Raw genomic sequence first — 19,370 nt, forward strand, 5'->3', positions numbered from 1 at the left:
TCACTTTTGCCTTTCTTCAGAAAATCTCACACTGAAGAACTGACCAACAGCTTGAAAACAAAATCACCGTATCATGATCTGCAGACTCCAGATAACCAGCAGACTAAGAACATCTGCAAGAAACTGGCAGAAAAGGAGGATTTGGGGCAAGGATCTAGCCCAGCACCAACTCTGGAAGAAGAGAAAATCCAAGTGAGTTCTTCCTATCTATAGATGTGTGGAATTTAAGCATGGGGAGGAAAAGCTATTGAGTCCACTGAGACGAATGTGGCCGAGTGTCAGGATCCCACACTGGCTTTCTTGGGGAGAAATGCCTCCTAACTTTAAGATCCTCCTGCTCATTTCACTTTGGGGGATTTAGCCTCTCTGCCACTTCATGGAAAAATAAAGCACCCCTATTTCGTGAGACTGAAAGTACCAAGCGAGAATGCTAGGAATGTAGTTTGGCATTTTTTTCTTTCTTTTTTTCTGAGATGGAGTTTCACTGTCGCCCAGGCTGGAGTGAGTGGTGCCATCTCAGCTCACCACAACCTCCTCCTCCCGAGTTCAAGCAGTTCTCCTGCCTCAGCCTCCTGAGTAGCTAGGATTACAGGTGTGCACCACCGTGACTGACTAATTTTTGTATTTTTAATAGAGACGGGGTTTGACCATGCTGGCCAGGATGTTCTCGTTCCCTTGATCTCGTGATCTGCCTGCCTTAGCCTCCCAAAGTGCTGGGATTATGCATGTGCCACTACACCCAGCTGCAATGTGGCATTTTAAGATATTTTCAAGTTCTCCTCAATGCTTCCCCATTATATGTCTTCTGTTACAGCAGAGGTTGGCAAACATTTTCTGTAAAGTGCAATGTAGTACATGGTTCAGGCTTTATGAGCCATGAAGTCTTTGTCACAGCAATACACAAATGAATGAGCATGGCTGTGTTCTAACAAAACTTTATTTTTAAGGACAGGGAGGGGGCAGATTTGGCCTGTTCATGATTTAGATTACGTTCTACTGAGTCTTTGCCTTTTTGTTGAGGACTCTAAACATCAGCCTGTTTGCCTTCACTGGCTCTAGCTGTGATTGTGGGGACAGTTATTTCCCCAACATTATAGAAATCTTATACTCAGAACTGGTATGGATTCTCTTATGGTTCAGGTGGTTTAAAAAGCTCAAACATAATTTTCTGCTTGGATTATAGTTTGGGAGAACAATAAAAACATACTATGAAGTATCTTATTCTGCCAGGAATTTAATGGTACTGGAATTAACAGGGATTTGCAGTTGTTTGATTTCTGTTCCTGTCTCCAGCTCTGCAGCACTGGCTGTGTGTGCTTTTGACTTCTTCAAGGCTATCAGGTGGGGACACAGATACCTCCTGCCTTCTTCTAGGGTCTACTGAGACTCGGAAAACTAACATGATCAGGGGTTATTCCACAGCAAAGCACACTGCTGAGTGTCTCATGTAATCCTCACAATAACGTGAACTAAAGACATTTGTCCATTTTACAGTGGGGATACTGAGGCTAGGTGTGGGTTAAGCAACCTGCCCAAGGTCTTATTCAAACCCACGTCTGCAGGACTCCCAAGCTACTCCTTAAATATTCACTACTAACTTCTTAACTAGTAACTCTTGTATTTGGTTGTGTCATTAATATGAGGGCTGTGAAAAAGCTTTTTATGAAGAGCTACAAATATGAAGCTCAAAATATTTAAGAAGAGAAAATTCTAAATTTGGTTTTCATCCCTGGGTCAGCCCTGGGCATGTGCCAAACATCCTCAATGAGGCCTGCATGCTTCCCCAGGTGTGCTTTGCACGCAGCATGTGCAACACCAAACTCCAGCACAGCTCCCTTTCCCACACTCCTAAAACCAAGAAAAACAGCAACAACAAGAAAACTCCTTCCAGATATTAAGTATGCAGCTGAGTGTAGTTGTTCACAATTGTAATCTCAGTGCTTTTGGAGGCCAAGGCAGGAGGATCACTTTTGAGGCCAGCAGTTCCAGACAAGCAAGCTTGGGCACAATCCTGTAGAGATGGTGAGACCTCGTTTCTACAAAAAATTAAAAAAAAAATAAATTAGCCAAGGATGGTGGGGCATGTCTGTAGTCGTATCAACTCAGGAGGCTGAGGTGGGAGGATCTCTTGAGCCCAGGAATTTGAGGCTGCAATAAGCCCTGATGATACCACTGTACTCTAGCCTCGGGAACTGAGTGAAACCCTGACATTTGAAACAAGAGTATTAAGTATGTGTGCCTATCTTTGCACTCGAATTACAGTATTCTTTTGACTTTTTTTTTCAAAAGTAGGACGAAATATTTAAAATGGAAATTAAGATAGATACCACAGTTATTATTCTTTGACCAGCTCATAAATACAGTAGGAAGAGTGGCACTGTTCCATTCCTTAGTGCCTGCTAAACTGTCATATGGAAAGAGATGGGGGCAGGGGAGAAAGAGACATTTAGATACATGGAATACAGAAATAAATGGATGACAGGCTTTTATAGTTAGGCTTTTTATCTTTCCTGGTGTCAGAGAAGATGCTCTCAGGGTCTCCTGTGATATTTACTGAAGTTCGCTCTGACAGCAGGCAACACAGTGAGGCAGCTAAGAGGTCGTCTGCTACCTCTTAGGCAACTGACTTGATGGTACCTTTATATTTTATTGTAAGTTCTGTATTTGTCATCGTAGTGGCCTGAATATTTATCCCCCAAAATTCATGTCCACCTAGAACCTCAAAATGTGAGCTTATTTGGAAACAGATCTTTGCAGATATAATTAAAGGGTCTCAAGATAAGATCACACCCTGGATTGAGTGGACTCTAAATCCCATGACAGGTATCTTTATAAGAGGAGAACCAAGGGAAATAGGAGAGAAAGTGTACTATTCTGTTTTCTTGCTGCTGATAAAGACATACCTGAGACTGGGCAATTTATAAAAGAAAGATGTTTAATAGATGTGACTGGAGAGGCCTTACAATGATGGCAGAAGGTGAAAGGCACGTCTCAAATGGCAGCAGACAAGAGAAGAGCGCTTGTGCAGTGAAACCATCAGATCTTGTGACACCCACCCACTATCACAAGAACACCATGATTCAACCACCTCCCACTGGCTTCCTCCTAAGATGAGATTTGAGTGGGGACACAGCCAAACCATATCAGACAGAAACACAGGGAAGAAGGCCAAGTAAAGAAAGAGGCAGAAAGCAGAGTTACGCTACCACAAGATGGGCCATCAGAAGCCGGAAGAGGGAGGACAGCCCTACCCCAGCCTTGATTTCTGTTTCTGGCCTCCAGAACTGTGAGGGATTAAATATCTGTTGTTTCAAGCCACCAAGTTTATGGTCATTCATGGCAGTAGCCCTGGGTACTGAACACAGTTCACTACCATAGAGTTTCTCATAGACTTTCTCAGAAATGTTTCATTATGCTACCCTAATTATTAGATAATTACTAAAATGGAGACACAATCATTTTAGAGAGACTGACATGCTATCTGGAAAACCAGAAATAATTTGAATCCTGCATCCTTCACCTCCTCGTGCTGTAGCTTTTAGCTCTTGAGTTTCTCCCTCTATTAAAAGGGGATAAACAATCTGTCTGTTAGGCAGAATAATGGCAAAGATATCCACACTTAGATCTCAACCAATCCTCCTGCCTTAGCCTCTCTTCTAGCTGGTACTAGAGCTGTAGCCACCACCCCCAGCTGATTTTAACAATTTTTTTTTTTGTAGTGATGAGGTCTCGCTGTGTTGCCCAGGCTGGTCTTAAACTCCTGGCTTCATGTGATTCTCCCACCTTAGCCGCCCAAAGTGTTGGGTTTACAGGCATAAGCCACTGCACCTGGCCCCTATGCTTTTTTCTCAGTTTAAATATGGAGACACATGTTACTTTACATGGAACAGGGGACTCTGCCCCTGGGACTGAGGTTAAGGATCTTGAGATGGAAGATTATCTTTGTTTATCCAGGCAGGCTCAGCCTAATCCCATGAGTCCTTAAAGCAGAGACTCTTTCCTGGTTGAGGTCAGAGGGAGATGTGGCTATAGGATAATGGTCAGAGGCATGTGATATTCCTGGCTTTGATGATGGAGGCAGAGACATGTATGAAGCAAGGAACACAGGCAGCTTTTAGGAGCTGGAAAGGCAAGGAATTACATTCTCCTTGAGTCTATGGACGGTATGCAGCTCTGTTGACACCTTGATGTTGACCCAGGGTTGGGTCTCTGACCTACCAAAATGGACCATAATTTGTGTCATTCAAAAATACTGAGTTTATTATAATTTGTTATAGCAGCAGTGGAAAACTAATACAATCTGGTAGGGTTTTGTGATGAGTAAGTGAGATACTCTATTAGTCAGGGTTCTCTAGGATAGGATAGATGCTTATATGAAGGGGAGTCTATTAACGAGTATTGACTCACACTGTCACAAGGCAAAGTCCCATAATAGATCATCTGCAAGCTGAGGAGCAAGGAAGCCAGTCCGAGTTCCAAAACTTCAGAAGTAGGGAGGCCTACAGTGCAGCCTTCAGTCTGTGGCTGAAGGCCTGAGAGTCCTTGGCAAACCTCTGGTGTAAGTCCAAGCATCCACTGAAAACTTGGAGTGTGATGTTTGAGGTCAGGAAGCCTCCAGCACAGGAGCAAGATGGAGGCTGGAAGATTCATCCAGTCTAGTCTTTCCATGTTTTTCTGCCAGCTTTTATCCTAGCTGTGCTGGCAGCTGATTAGATGGTGCCTACCCAGATTGAGGGTGGGTCTGGCTTTCCCAGTCCACCGACTCAATATTAATCTCCTTTGGCAACACCCTCGCAAACACACCCAGGAACAATGCTTTGCATCCTTCAGTCCAATCAAGTTGACACTCAATATTAATCATCACAGGTATTAAATACAGAGTACTAATTTCAGTGCCTCCAAACTCCTATCAGCTATTTAGTTAGCTCACTTTCCTCTTCCCTATACATTTTCTTTTTTTTCTTTTTGAGACAGGGTCTCACTCTCATGCAGGCTGGAGTGTAGTGGTGCAATCATAGCTCACTGCAGCCTTGAACTCCTGGGCTGAAGCAATCCTCCTGCTTCAGCCTCTCTAGTAGCTGGGACTACAGGTTCAGTCACCACCCCCAGCTAATTTTAACAATTTTTTTTTGCAGTGATGGGGTCTTAATGTGTTGCCCAGGCTGGTCTTAAACTCCTGGCCTCAAATGATCCTTCCACCTCAGCCGCCCAAAGTGCTGAGATTACAGGTATAAGCTACTGGTCCTGGCCTCTATACATTTTTATCAGCTTAAATATATAGACAGTGAAGAGAGGATCTCAAGGTTGATTGACTTACTCATAACATATTTTTAGTACCCAATAGGTGCTAAGTATTGAGGTTTTGAAACTGGAGTAAAACAGAATCACATCGCTTCTCAGCCTTTTGGTTAAGATCAAGTGTAAAACAATCACTGCTCTCATGACGTTTCAGTTGGGGAGGGAGAGGGAGACTTCACATAACATATAATTTCAAACAATAACAAGTACTGTGATATGAGGGATAGGTTTCTGTGCACCCCAATTACATTAGCACTTGGGCAGCTCCATGGAGCCAAGGATGGCTTTGCAGAGGACATGACCCCTAGGGCTGGCAGTTCCAGCTGAGGGACAGTGTGGGCAAAGGCGCTGAACCTGGAGGGAAAGCAGGTTTTGGAGGAGCCAAAGGGGCCAGTGAGACTGGAGTGTGGAAACAGGAAGAGCATCGTGGAGGGTGGGGCAGGGCCAGGCAAGACAGGGTCTTTAGGGTGACTTAAGTGTTTTGACTCTTTTCAATAACAATTGGAGGCCAGGCGCGGTGGCTCAAGCCTGTAATCCCAACACTTTGGGAGGCCGAGGCAGGTGGATCATGAGGTCGAGAGATCGAGACCATCCTGGTCAACATGGTGAAACCCTGTCTCTACTAAAAATACAAAAAATTAGCTGGGCATGGTGGCGCGTGCCTGTAATCCCAGCTACTCAGGAGGCTGAGGCAGGAGAATTGCCTGAACCCAGGAGGCGGAGGTTGCGGTGAGCCGAGATCGCGCCATTGCACTCCAGCCTGGGTAACAAGAGCGAAACTCCGTCTCAAAAAACAAAAGAAAACAAAACAAAAAAAACAATTGGAAATTGTCAGTGATTATCGAGCAAGGAGTTGAGCTGACCAGGTTTATATTTTGAAAGGGAGGGATTGTTCTTGGATCAGAGAGGGTGGAAGAACAAGGTAGCATGACCCCGGCTTCTAAGCTTGGATGCCTGGGAGAATGAGGTCTCATGAGGATGGGCAGGCGTATCTGGAGGACGAGCTGATGTTAAAGGAGAAGATGATTGCAGTTGAGATGCATCAGGATTTCCCAGGCTACTTGCAACACTGGTAGTAGTGGATACACGCTGAATTTTTTTTTTTTTTTTTTTTTTGAGACAGGGTCTTGTCCTATCACCCAGGCTGGAATAAGCTAGGCCTGTGGCACAATCACAGCTTACTATAACATCCAACTCCTGGGCCTGCTTTATCCTTCGACCTCAGCCTCCTGAGTAACTGGACTACAGGCACATACCTGGCTAATTTTTAATTTTTTTATAGAGACAGGTTTCACTGTGTTGTCCAGGCTGGTATTGAACTCCTGGGCTCGAGTGATCCTCCTGTCTCGGCCTCCCAAGGTGCTAGAATTACAGGTGTGAGCCACTGCACCCAGTCAGGCTGATCCTATGCACGTGATTTAGAGTTTCCCACACTTTTTCTCATCGAGTTGTATTATTTCACAATACTCTTGTGAAATAGACAATACATTACCATTTGTTTTCTACAGATGAAGAAACAAATGTTCAAAGAGATCGAGTGATTAACCCCCAAATTACAGTTAGAATGTCCTCATTTTTGTATGTCTACTTAATCCCCACTCTCATCGTAATGTTGACATATTTAAAACAAATTCATCACTGCCCCCAGGCCTTTTCCTTTAGAAGAGAATTCTAGTTTCTGGTGAGAAACTAAGACTAGAGCTTTAGGACACATCCCACGTGTTTCCAAAATGCAATTCAGGTTTGCACGGTAAAGCCTAAAGATTTCTGAATTTCCCCTATAATTAATTTTAACTCTAATATCTAAAAGTATATTGTAATGTTTTAAAATTGCATTGTATACACAAGGCCCAACATCTATTATAAAAAAAAAATCTTCAAGCAGTTTTTACTGAAGTTAGTGACCATAATCCTTAACTGAGTAACTTGGGGGGGATTTTAAGAATAATCAGTCTTCCAGGATTATAAATAATATTCAAGGTAAATCAGCTATAGATTCATGAAAATAAAGCTGTCTTGTTAGATTTGTAGTAAATTTCCACATGAAAGATCATCACTAGAGTTCAGGTGCTGTGACTCATGCCTATAATCCTTGCACTTTGGGAGGCCAAAGCAGATGGATAACTTGAGGCTAGGAGTTCAAGACCAGCCCGGGCAACATGGTAAAACCTTGCCTCTACAAAAAACACAAAAATTAGGCATGATGGCATGCACCTGTAGTCCCAGCAACTTGGGAGGCTGAGGTGGGGGGGTCACCTAAGCAAGGCAGGCGGATGTTGCAGTGAGCTATGATCATGCCACCCTACCGTAGCCTGTGTGACAGGGTAACCTGTCTTAAAAAAAAGAGAGAGAGAGAGAGAGATAATCACTAGAAACTGTGCCCCATTTTCTAATAAGATACTCCAGACCTGAATCAGAATGCACTTCTTACCAGTCTGATCTAAAATCTCCTGAGGGCTATGGAGAATGGGTGAAAATTAAATACAAGCCAAATAATGACATGTATTCAGCATTGCAGAAGCTCTTGTGGAGGAGTCAGTTTCTTCTAGGGGGTAGTGCTTCTAGTTAACAGTGACCCTTTCTATTTGTACTGATTTATCAGTTGCTGCCTGAATAAGTGCAAATAATGGAAAAATATCAGGGTTGCAGTTGGGCATGAGAGTGTTCAGTCTTATGCACATTGGGGTAGAGAGGATTTCTCCATTTGTGTCAGTAGTGTTTTCTCAACTCTGCTCGGATTATCTCAGGGAAGGACCGATTTAAAGCAAACATGTATGTAGTCAGAGTCCCCTTTGAGCTTATGTACAAAATTGGGGCAAATCCCACAGTTACTTCTTCATTATCCTTTCCTGGTATTTTAACTAGGGTGAAATCAGATTAATAGAATGCCGAGGCCAGCCTCAAGGGACGAAAGCAACACGTGGTAAGAGGATAGCTGGGAGCTTGGATGTTATTCGGTGAAACAGGCAGGTGTGCCTTAGTGCTGGTCATTGGGACGATAGTGGTTAGATATAGGTAGCCCTGTACACATATTTGGAAAGATTTATATCCACGATGTTACTTCATCCTCACAACTGCAGGAGATGTGAAACAGTTTGTTTTGTTTTGTTTTTTGAGACAGAGTCTTGCTCTGTTGCCAGGCTGGAGTGCAGTGAGACAATCTCAGCTCACTGCAACTTCTGCCTACCAGGTTCAAGCAGTTCTCTTGCCTCAGCCCCCCAAGTAGCTGGGATTACAGGCACCTGCCACCACACCGAGCTAAATTTTATATTTTTAGTAGAGATGGGGTTTCACCATGTGGGTCAGGATGGTCCCTGTCTCTTGACCTTGCAATCCACCCGCCTCGACCTTTCAAAATGCTGGGATGACAGGTGTGAGCCACCATACCCAGCCAGGTATTTTCATTCCTCTTCCAAGTGGAGGATGAAAGCAGTGGTTTGATTCACAGGCGGAGCTGGGTCCTCTGCCTTATTCAGGTTCCTCTTATTATCTGCCCAGGGAAGGTAATAGCGTCTGCATCTTAGTCATCACACTGCTGGGATTAGAGTTGTTGGGCTTTTCCTCTCCGCTAGCAATGATACTTTAAACCAGATGTTCTTAGCTTTAAATTAAACAGAAAAGCTTTTTCCATAAGAGAACATGAAGAAAGAGAAAGAAGGAGATGGGGAGTCCTGGAGAAGCAGACAGGATTAAGTCTACCTTCCCAGACACCTTGAGCCACTCTGATTTACCTCGATGGTATTTTCCCAGAGCTCAGCTCTAGCATGCTGCTTCTGTCTCTGTATGCCTTGGATTTTTAGAGCAGCTTCTCTGCCCTGCACTACGAGAGGGTTGCATCTGTGCTGCTGGGTTTGTTACCTCTGCTGGCTGTGCAAATCTCATAACCCTCTGGAGTCTCTGTTTTCCCATCTCTCAAAACTGGGAATTGAAACTAGGCGTGGTGGTTCCTGCTTGCAATCCCAGCACTTTGGGAAGGAAAGGTGGGTGTATTACTTGAGCCCAGGATTTTGAGACCAGTCCTGGCAACATAGCAAGATACTGTCTCTACAAAAATAAAAAATCAGCAGAACAGGGTGGTACACACCCGTAGTCCCAGCTACTCCAGTGGTCAAGGAGGGAGGATTGCTTGAGCCTGGGAAGTTGAGGCTTTGGTGAGCTGTGGTCACACCATTGCACTCTAGCCTTGGTGACAGAGGGAGACCCTGTCTCAAGCAAACAAAAACTGAATTTAAAAAAAACTTGCCATTTTAATCTCATGGGTTTCTTGATTTAAAAAATGATAAGAGATAATATCTTTGAAAATTCTTTGAAAACTGCAAATCCCAGGACAAATCTAAAGAGTTACTCTAACTAGGAGCACTAGACATTGTCCCTCCCCTGTGTGACCATCTCCTACCCAGAGGATACACACTTCAGTGCCCAGCATTGTTGGGCTGGTGTGGCTGCATCAGTCATTCTCAGCAAATATCCATCAAGGTTTAATCTGTGTAATGATAGACAATACGGTGCCACAAAGGAGGCATAAGATGAGATTTTCATCTTTCAGGAGTTTTAACCCCTGAAAAGAGCAGCAGTGGTGCTCCATAGGGCAGGATTTAATCACGTTCCAGGAGGGCAGTGGCCTGTTGCACTGGTTTGTGGAAGGCAGGGATGGAGGGGGTGGCAGAGAAAGGCAGAGAGGCCTGGGGGAAAGGACTCTGCAGTCCTGGCTGGTGAAATGTCAGTGGTAAGAAAGTGCAAAGCCTTGTGCATCGGTGAGGGAAAATGCAGAACAGTCTGTTAGGTGTAAAGTGCTTTGGCCGGGACGCAGAAAGGTAAGTTTGAGTGGATGCCGAGAGGACACCTTATGGAAGAAGAGTCAGGCTGGCTCCATGTATTGGTTTTCTTCATGGCTTAGCCCAGTACCCATGTGTTATCTCCCAGCTCCTCAGGTGGGAAGTCTGACATGGCAGGACTGGGTTCTTGGATTAGGGGCTTAGGAGGACTATGGGGCTGAAATTAAGATGTCAGCCATGATGGTCTCTTATCTGTAGGCCCCAGAGAAGAATCCACTTTCAGGTATATTCATGTTGTTGGCCAAATGAACCAGCGGAAGGCCCGGATTTCTTGCTGGGCATCAACCAGGGGCCAATCTTTGTATCTGGAGCTGCCCGCATTCCTTATGCCTTCCAAGTGGCCCCTCAACGAATGGCAAATGGAGTCCTTCTCCTGCTTGGAAGCTCTCTCTGACTAACTCTTCTGCTGTCTCTCTCTGACTCCAGCTGGAGAAAGTTCTCTGCTTTTGAAGAGCACCTGTGATTAGACTGGGCCCACAGTTAATCCTGGATAATCTCATTTTAAGGTCCATAGCTGGTAATTACCGTCTGAGGAGTTCCTTTTGCTGCGTTTCATATTTACAAGATCCAGATTAGGGTGTGGGCATCTTTTTCTTGAGATGGAGTCTCTATAGTCCAGGCTGGAGTGCAATGGCGTGACCTTGGCTCACTGCAACCTCTGCCTCCTGGGTTGGAGCAATTCCCCTGCCTCAGCCTCCCAAGTAGCTGGGGTTACAGGTGTGCACCACCATACCTGGCTAATTTTTGTATTTTTAGTAGAAATGAGGTTTCACCATGTTCACCAGGCTGGTTTTGAACTCCTGACCTCAGGTGATCCATCCACCCTAGACTCCCAGAGTGCTGGGATTACAGGCACAAGCCATGCCACCGTGCCTGGTCTAGGGTGTGGACATCTTTTAAGGCCATGACACCTATCACCCCCCTGTAGACTGTGGAGTACAGGCCTGCCACCCCTTATCCAATATATCTGGGCCGAGAAGTCTTTCAGATTGCAGCTTTTTTCAGATACCTATTTTTCTTAAACAGAGTCTTCTTCCATCACCCAGGCTGGCGTGCAGTGGCATGATCTTGGCTCGCTGCAACCTCTGCTTCCCGGGTTCAAACAATTCTCCTGCCTCGGCCTCTGGAGTAGCTGGGATTACAGGTGCATGCCACCATGCCCAGCTGAGTTTTTGTATTTTTAGTAGAGACGGGGTTTCACCATGTTGGCCATGATGGTCTCGATCTCCTGACCTCATGATCTGCCCACCTTGGCCTCCCCAAGTGTTGCAATTACAGGATTGAGCCACTGTGCCTGGGCTTTTTTCAGATTTTGATCAAAGAAATGCTTTGCATGTGCTATGTAATATATAATGCCTCCCAGCAAGGTCTGGGGCAACACCCTGTAAACAATGTTATAAACACTGTCAATAGCCTCATGTCAGTTCAACTGAGGAATCTCCCTCATATGAGTTACATATTTTCAGGGATTTTTAGATTTTAGAATTGTCAATAAGGGACGGTGGGCCTCCAGTCCATTTTTGAGCTATGGTAATATAATGAGAGCAAGTAGTCAGAAGAACTGGATTTTCATTTTGACTTTGTCTCTTCAGGTCTTTTGTTTTTTAATCTATAAAATGAGAGAGACTTTAAAATTGTTTAGTGACCATAGAGCCCATATACAGGTACTTCCTATGCTGGCCTTGGGACAGACATCACTAATCAATTGCAGCACTCTCTCCTGAAGAGCCAGGATACGACCTCACATCCTTGTTAACAGAGGGCTGCAGGCAGCCAAATGGAGTCCTAGAAGTTACTGGTACAGATGGACTCTGTTGGCTGGGATGATTTCTCAGAAGTTTCACTCTAGCTCTAAACATGCAGATCTTAAACCAACACCTGATGCCTGTATGACAGGAAGAGTATTATTTCCTATCACTACTGGCTGTTAAGGAGGGTTACCATACAGTTTCAATGAATAAGCCACACCAGAAGGTCTAGACTTTTGTATTTGAGCAGCAGTTAGGCAGGAGTGTGACAGACAAACCCAGTGCTACGTGGCAAGGTCAACTCCATTTCATTTCTATAGTAAAGGCACAAATGATGTATTCTTCAGTCAGGTGGCATTCCCATTCTGATCTGCTTTTCACTACAGCCCTTCACTCCAAGACTTCAAATGTGTCTCTTGGTCCACCTGAGTAACAGCTAATCTCACCTAAAAAAATCTAGAGAGCTGTACCTTCCTGCCATTCAGCAGTTTCTGCAGTTTTAACCACTACATCAAACTGCCCAATGTGTAGGTTTGCATTTGGATATGATTTTATACCAATGTAACCCAAGTTATATCTTCATTAGTAAATGTCTCCTTCAAGGAAATCCCTTGCAGAACGATGAAAGACTTGCCCCAGTTCTAAGAGTGAAGAATTTCTGCTTCACCCTTAGAGCCATGAGAAACAAATCTTGGGAATCTGAGAATTGTTTGATGCCTGCCACAGGATTTGGAAAACCTGAGGTCCAGTCTCAGAAGATCTTTCTATACATGCATGACATTCTTTACAAAAAATTTTCTAAGGAGACATTTTTTCTTGGTTTAAAATTTTTATTATACCAAATATCCAAGAATAAGACTGCCTGATTAAGAAGCAGGTGCCTGGAAACTATACCACCAATACAGTAGAAGATCTGTACTCAGGGAATCGAAGTTTCAGTCCTTACAGGCACCTCCCAGACTTGGGGCAGTATCGTATACGGCAGGAGTCCCTATCCCCAGGCTACCATTGGTCTGTGATCTTTTAGGAACCCGGCCACATGGCAGGAGGTGAGCAGCAGGCAAGCAAGCAAGCATTACGCCCTGGGCCCTGCCTCCTGTCAGAACAGCAGTGACATTAGATTCTCATAGGAGCATGAAGGCTATCGCGAACTGTGCATGTGAAGGATCTAGGTTGCATGCTCCTTATAAGAATCTAATGCCTGATGATCTGTCACTGCCTCCCGTTACCCTCAGATGAGACTGTCAAGTTGAAGAAAAACAAGCCACTGATTCTGCATTATGAATTTTGATAATAATAGTAATAAAATACACAACAAATGTAATGCACTTGAATCATCCCAAAGCCATCCATCCGGTGCCCCCTATCTGTGGAAAAATTGTCTTCCACAAAGTCAGTCCCCAGTGCCAAAAACATGGGGGACTGCTGCTGTAAGGCATCAATTTCCTCTGCAGATGTTAAATTTAGCAACACTGTCCCTTTACAAGGGAGGCTAATACAATGTATAAATAGGAGAAGGCAGCTTACCCAGTATTGTCGGATGGAAGCAGCAATTGACTCCTGAAGTCCTTCAATTACAGGATGCTGTTCTCTCACCCCAACCGCCACCCTCTGGCAAGTATGTAGAGCAGGCATCCCCAAACTTTTTATACAGGGGGCCAGTTCACTGTCCCTCAGACCGCTGGAGGGCCGCCACATACTGTGCTCCTCTCACTGACCACCAATGAAAGAGGTGCCCCTTCCTGAAGTTCGGCGGTGGGAGGGGGTCGGATAAATGGCCTCAGGGGGCCGCACGCGGCCCGCGGGCCGTAGTTTGGGGACGCCTGATGTAGAGCAATGTAAGATGCTGTTCTCATCAGGAGCCCAGGTTTGGTCCTTCACATTCTTCAAATGAAGAGTTGGAAGCAAAAGAAGGCTGGCTGGCTGGTTTTTCTAAGCTGAGGAGGAGGCTGAGGCAACATCTAGATTAAAACTGAGTATGTGGTTTTCATTCTGCAAAGCTGTTGCCTTCTGTAAAATAGCTGGCTTGTCCTTATTTTTTTTGGCAGTTGTAATGAGGCTGAGGAACCTCTGCAGTGCTGCTCTGCTTAATACTGAATCAATGTTGTGGTTCTTTGTGGATCACAGAGAACACACAGGGTTACCCGGTGCCTACACTGAACTGGAGGTGCTGGGGAATTGCTGGGTTTCACTGTCCTCCTGCCACGTTTTGAGACATGTAACTTCAGGACAGATGCCATTCCCAGGCAAAGATGAACATGATGGGGAGTTAATGAGACTCAGAGAAAAAGACAGTGGCATGTTATGTGAACAGACTCACCCTACCTAGGGGGGTCTAGGTATGAACTTCGAGTCCCCTGCAGCTGAAAAGGCCGTGAGGGACCCTCTATGTGGACAGCCAGCTGAATGCTGTGATGTCCCCCAACCCCACTCACTTTTTTTTCAATTATAAATTTTATATAAGAATACTGATTAACACAGGAAACATTTAATTCATGGAATTGTGAATATGGTCATCAGTTACATCATGACATGTTAATTTCTTTTTTTATCGTTTATTGGCATTGTCACCAGATTACCTGTAAACAGGATCACTTTGTATGCATAAGTCTGCAATGCTCCTTAGCTATGGTTTTCTACCATGAGCTAATATATAGATATAGACAGGTATAGGTATATAGATACATTAATGCTATGCACAATTTTGCATGGTTACTGAGCATCAGTAAAAATTATTTTAAAAACACCCATTTATAATAGAAGTGAGGATGTGCTAAGACTTGCTATTAGTGGACCTTGTTTTCTGTAAAAGTGATGACACTTGCTGGACGGTTACTAAACTCTATGGCACTAATGTATGATGGATTCACTTCCAGACCATTGGCCACAGAAGTACTTCCTGGCCTCTGCCCTAGACAGCAACCTGTCTTCCAGGCTCCCCATGTTTTTTACCAGCCTCTGCTGAGTTTCTACAACCTTGAGCTCTGCTGAGAATTCTTTTCCTTGCAATTCTTTTCCTGGAAATGAATTTCTGAGTGTGGTTGGGAGAAATGAAGTTCTGAGCGTGGTTGGGAGAATGGCAGACTCTGCCAACTCAAAGATAAGCCCCTTTGTGTTTCTCTGCTTATATGTAATTTGTAGGCTTGGAACTCCTTAATCAGTACCGACTGTCCTTGCCCCTGAAGGGGACCTTGAATAAAACTATATCTGCTCACTTTTAGATTTTATCTCCAGAGAATTCTTCATTATTTTTACGGAAATGGCCTTCAGAGTGGGCCACACTGCAAAACAGGAGATAAAAAAAAAAATTAGAGCCAAACATCTGGGATTCAAAGCATTACGCACACCAAAAAGAAGACCTTGTAGCTGGCAGATTAAAATGCCTTGAGCAAAAGTCTTCCCCGTGATATATTCTTTAACCAAGTGGAGTTACAGATGAGGCCTCTTGCCTCTCCACCCCCTTTCACACAGGCGCACACACCACACATTGCATACGTACACGCTCACACAACACACATGTGCATGCTTTCCACACTGCCCCAAGACTCTGATAACTGCTTTTAAGTCTGTCATTTTTCTGTAACAATCAATGATCATAAAAACACACCATTAAGATGTACATTTTTGTTGTAAACTTGACACTAAAACTGTGATGGTTTTCAGTTATGTGTGTGTGTGTGTGTGTGTGTGTGTGTGTGTGTGTATTTTTAGAAACAGGATCTTGCTGTCTTACCCAGTCTGGTGTGCAGTGGAGCAATTATGACTCACTACAGCCTCAGACTCCTGGGCTCAGCTGATCCTCTTGCCTCAGCTTCCCAAGAAGCTGGGACTACAGATGCATGCTCCCATGCCAAGCTAGTATTTTTATTCCTTGTAGAGATAGGAGTCTTACTGTGTTTCCCCGGCTGGTCTTGAACTTCTGGCCTCAAGTGATCCTCTTGCGCCTTCCTCCCAAAGTACTGGGATTATATTCACTTATATTTTTCAGTGTTATTGTAACTCAAAGTGTTACATTTCCATTAGCAGAGAGCAGTTAAGTAGCAACCTCTAAAATGATTTAAGACATAATGCTAAACTTCCACTTAGATTTTCCTTCTTCGATAACTTTCTTTCAAACCAAAGTTAAGATTGCTGTCTGCTCTAAAATGATCAGTTCTCTAAAACGGAACTTCAGTGGTTTCCCTTTATAAAGGAGAGACTCAGAAGAAGAGTTAGTGAGATCAGACCACATCTTTGAAAGAATAGAAAAGATTCCCTGTCTGTCTTGGCTATTGTGAATAATGCTGTTATGTACATGGGAATACAGATATCTCTTAGACAGTGAAATGCTATTCAATTATGAAAAGAAAGAGGAAAAGAAAAAAAATGATAAAATAGTAAAAAGAAGGAAACACTGGCATTTATCACAACATGAATGAACCCAAAGGATGTTATTTTAAGTAAAATAAGTCAGACACAGAAAGACAAATGCCACATCTTACTTATACATGGAATCCAAAATAGTCAAACTCATAGAAATAGAGTAAAATGTTGATTACCAGGGTCTGGTAGAGGGATAGGGAGGTTGAAGAGATGTTAATTAAAGGGTTCAAAATGTCAGTTGTATAGAAGGAATATGATCTGGAGACCTATTGTGCAGAATGACTGTAGTAAATGATAATTATTATATACTTGAAAATTGCAGAGACAGTAAATTTTAAATGTTTTCATCACAAAAAGTATTTGAGACAATAGATTTATTGATTAGCTGTATTATTCATTCCACGTGTGTGTAGACATATATATGAAAGAAGAAATGTAAATATAATAACAAAAAAAAGAATAGAAAAGAATATGCTGAATTGTTTCTAGGATTCTTATTCATCTCAAAATGTTATTGCACAGCAACAAAATCTTTGGGGTTTCTATCTCTTAGGCTTGAGGTTAAGGGTGAAAAGCAATATTAGCAGCGTAACAGTTTTTAAGGTGATTTAAGCAGAGGTGAGTACTGAGCTTGGTGAGTAGGCTGGGTTGAGAAGCCTGTACCCCACCCCAGCATGGATACCTTGTGCCTGAGGTTAGTGGAACCAGTGTGGCATTGCCTGGTTCCTGGCTGCAGACAGCCATATTGTCAGTCTCTGGGAGGCAAGGGGGTTCACACCTTAGAACATGCACTTCCAAAACGCAAACTAGAATTTTGAGGATTGGATTGGATATAGAGACAAAAGAGGAACGATCCTATTCCAAGCCAGCAACCATTTGCCTTGATGTATATACCATTCTAGTATACCTGAAGGAAGCATTTTAATATAATTTTTGTGCACGATAAAGCATTGGACACACCAGGTAAAAACAGGTAGGGAATTAATTGTGCATATCTTATTACTTCAAGAGTGGAGCCCTAATCAGAGGGCTACACAATTACCCAAGTAGTTTCTGCATAACTGTAATAGAATTTCATGGTAGGTAATTTGTAGAATAAAATTTTTTTTATTGCATTTTAGGTTTTGGGGTACATGTGATGAACATGCAAGATTGTTGCATAGGTACACACATGGCAGTGTGGTTTGCTGCCTTCCGTCCCCTCACCTGTATCTGTCATTTCTCCCCATGCCATCTCTTCCCACCTCCTCACCCCCCCCTCCCCTCCCCCATTTCCCCCCAACGGACCCCATTGTGTAGTGCTCCCCTCCCTGTGTCCATGTGAATAAAATTTTATGTAAGATGGAATCATAAAATGTTAGCAATTTAAAATTCACTTAAGCTGTTGTGCTTTTTAAAAGCAAACAAATAATCAAAATTTCTTTAAAAGTTTAATATAAATTTAAAAAGCAAAAAACAGATTTCTAGTCTTAAGGGTTTACTCAACTTAATTTTGCTACCAACTTCATAATGTACAACTGCATTGCAGGAGGTATTTGCCTTGATTCACTTATTGATTTCATTAAAAGTAGAATGCTGCAATCCTGAGTTGGAAGATGTGTTGACCACTTCAACATCAGTTGTTTAACTTAGATCTGAGGCTGTTTCCCAGTTTATAAAATGAAGGTTAAAGTAGCTACATGTCATTGAGTTAATGTGACAATAAAATTAAATAATATACATAAAAATGCTTTGTAAAGCATGTTTTCTATTATTACTATTATTATTTTAGAATATTGTTTTACATTACTATTATTATTGTTATTTTTTGAGACAGAGTCTCACTCTATGGCCCACGCTGGAGTGCAGTGCCATAATCTTGGCTCACTGCAATCTCCACCTCCTGGGTTAAAGGGACTCTCTTTCCTCAGTCTCCTGAGTAGTTGAGATTACAGGTGTCCACCACCGCACCCCCCTATCCCAACTAATTTTTGTATTTTTAGTATAGATGGGACTTTACCATGTTGGCCTGGATGGTCTCAAACTCCTGACCTCAAGTGATCTGCACAACTTGGCCTCCCAACATGCTGGGATTACAGGCATGAGCCACTGAGCCAGCTTATTATTTTTCTATTATTATTTGTACTTAAGTTCTATGTTCCATGCCATTGGGAATTCCTGCATCAATCATGTTTTTTTAAATCATGTTTTTAAGACTCTTTGAATATTTTCTAGACAACCCTTTATGATTTTATGCTTATACTTTATATTTCACAATTCCTTTATTTCTCTGGCTTGTTTTTTTGCTTCCTCATGGATCCTGTATCAGCCATCTCCATGGGTGAGCATGTAATAGTGGCCTTTGAAACTCTATTCCATGTGAAATGCTTTGCCCCAGCAACCCACACCAGCTCTGTGTCACTGCATTTTCTGAAGTTGTTACTGCCCGATTCTGTTGTTTGTACATTGCTTGATGGTGTTTTAGGGGATGGTGCAACAGGAATGAGCTATCATTTATCTACCATGACTGATGTTCTGTGCTCTAACACACTCAGAATAAACTCGGACACCAAAGGCAATGTTTTTAGTTGTTCTTTTTTTGTTTTGTTTTTGAGACAGGATCTTACTCTGTCTCCGAAGCTGAAATGCAGTGGTGAGATAATGGCTCACTGCAGGCTTGACCTCCCCAGGCTCAAATGATCCTCCCACCTTAGCCTCCAGAGTAGCTGGGACCACAGGTGTGCACCACCATGCCCAGCTAACCTTTGTATTTCCTGCAGAAACAGGGTTTCACCATGTTGCGCAGGATGCTCTCAAACTCCTGGGTACAAATGATCTTCCTGACTTGGCCTCCCAAAGTGCTGGGATTACAGGTCTGAGCCACCACACGAGCCAACAATATTTATTCAAAGATATGCCATTAAATTACATATCATATTAGAGTCTGTTGTACTTTCAAGTTAGGGTATTCAGTAGTCTCTGTGCACAGATTTTGCTAGGACCAATATTAGAGTAATAAGGAAAAGATTTGCTAGGTTCTCCATTGTCCTAATTCGTGATGTCAGTAAAATCACTACAAGGAGTTTGTACCATATTTTTAGCAATGAAATATATTGTCCCGCTTTTCATCTTGTTAGTCTACTTGGCC

At 43.2% G+C, this 19,370-nt stretch overlaps 1 protein-coding gene across 6 annotated transcripts in view; it reads left to right on the forward strand.

The window, feature by feature from the left end:
• SH2D4A (SH2 domain containing 4A) overlaps nt 1-19,370 on the forward strand; it is an 86,949-nt gene that overhangs the window by 22,250 nt on the left and 45,329 nt on the right. For all 6 annotated transcript variants that reach the window (XM_074384025.1, XM_039461121.2, XM_074384026.1 and 3 more), the window contains exon 4: nt 21-192. In XM_074384025.1, the coding sequence (XP_074240126.1) occupies nt 21-192 (172 nt within the window). The remainder of the gene's footprint in view (nt 1-20; nt 193-19,370) is intronic.

This window comes from Saimiri boliviensis, chromosome 13, assembly GCF_048565385.1.
Source record: "Saimiri boliviensis isolate mSaiBol1 chromosome 13, mSaiBol1.pri, whole genome shotgun sequence".
In the NCBI taxonomy this organism is placed as follows: Eukaryota; Metazoa; Chordata; class Mammalia; order Primates; family Cebidae; genus Saimiri; species Saimiri boliviensis.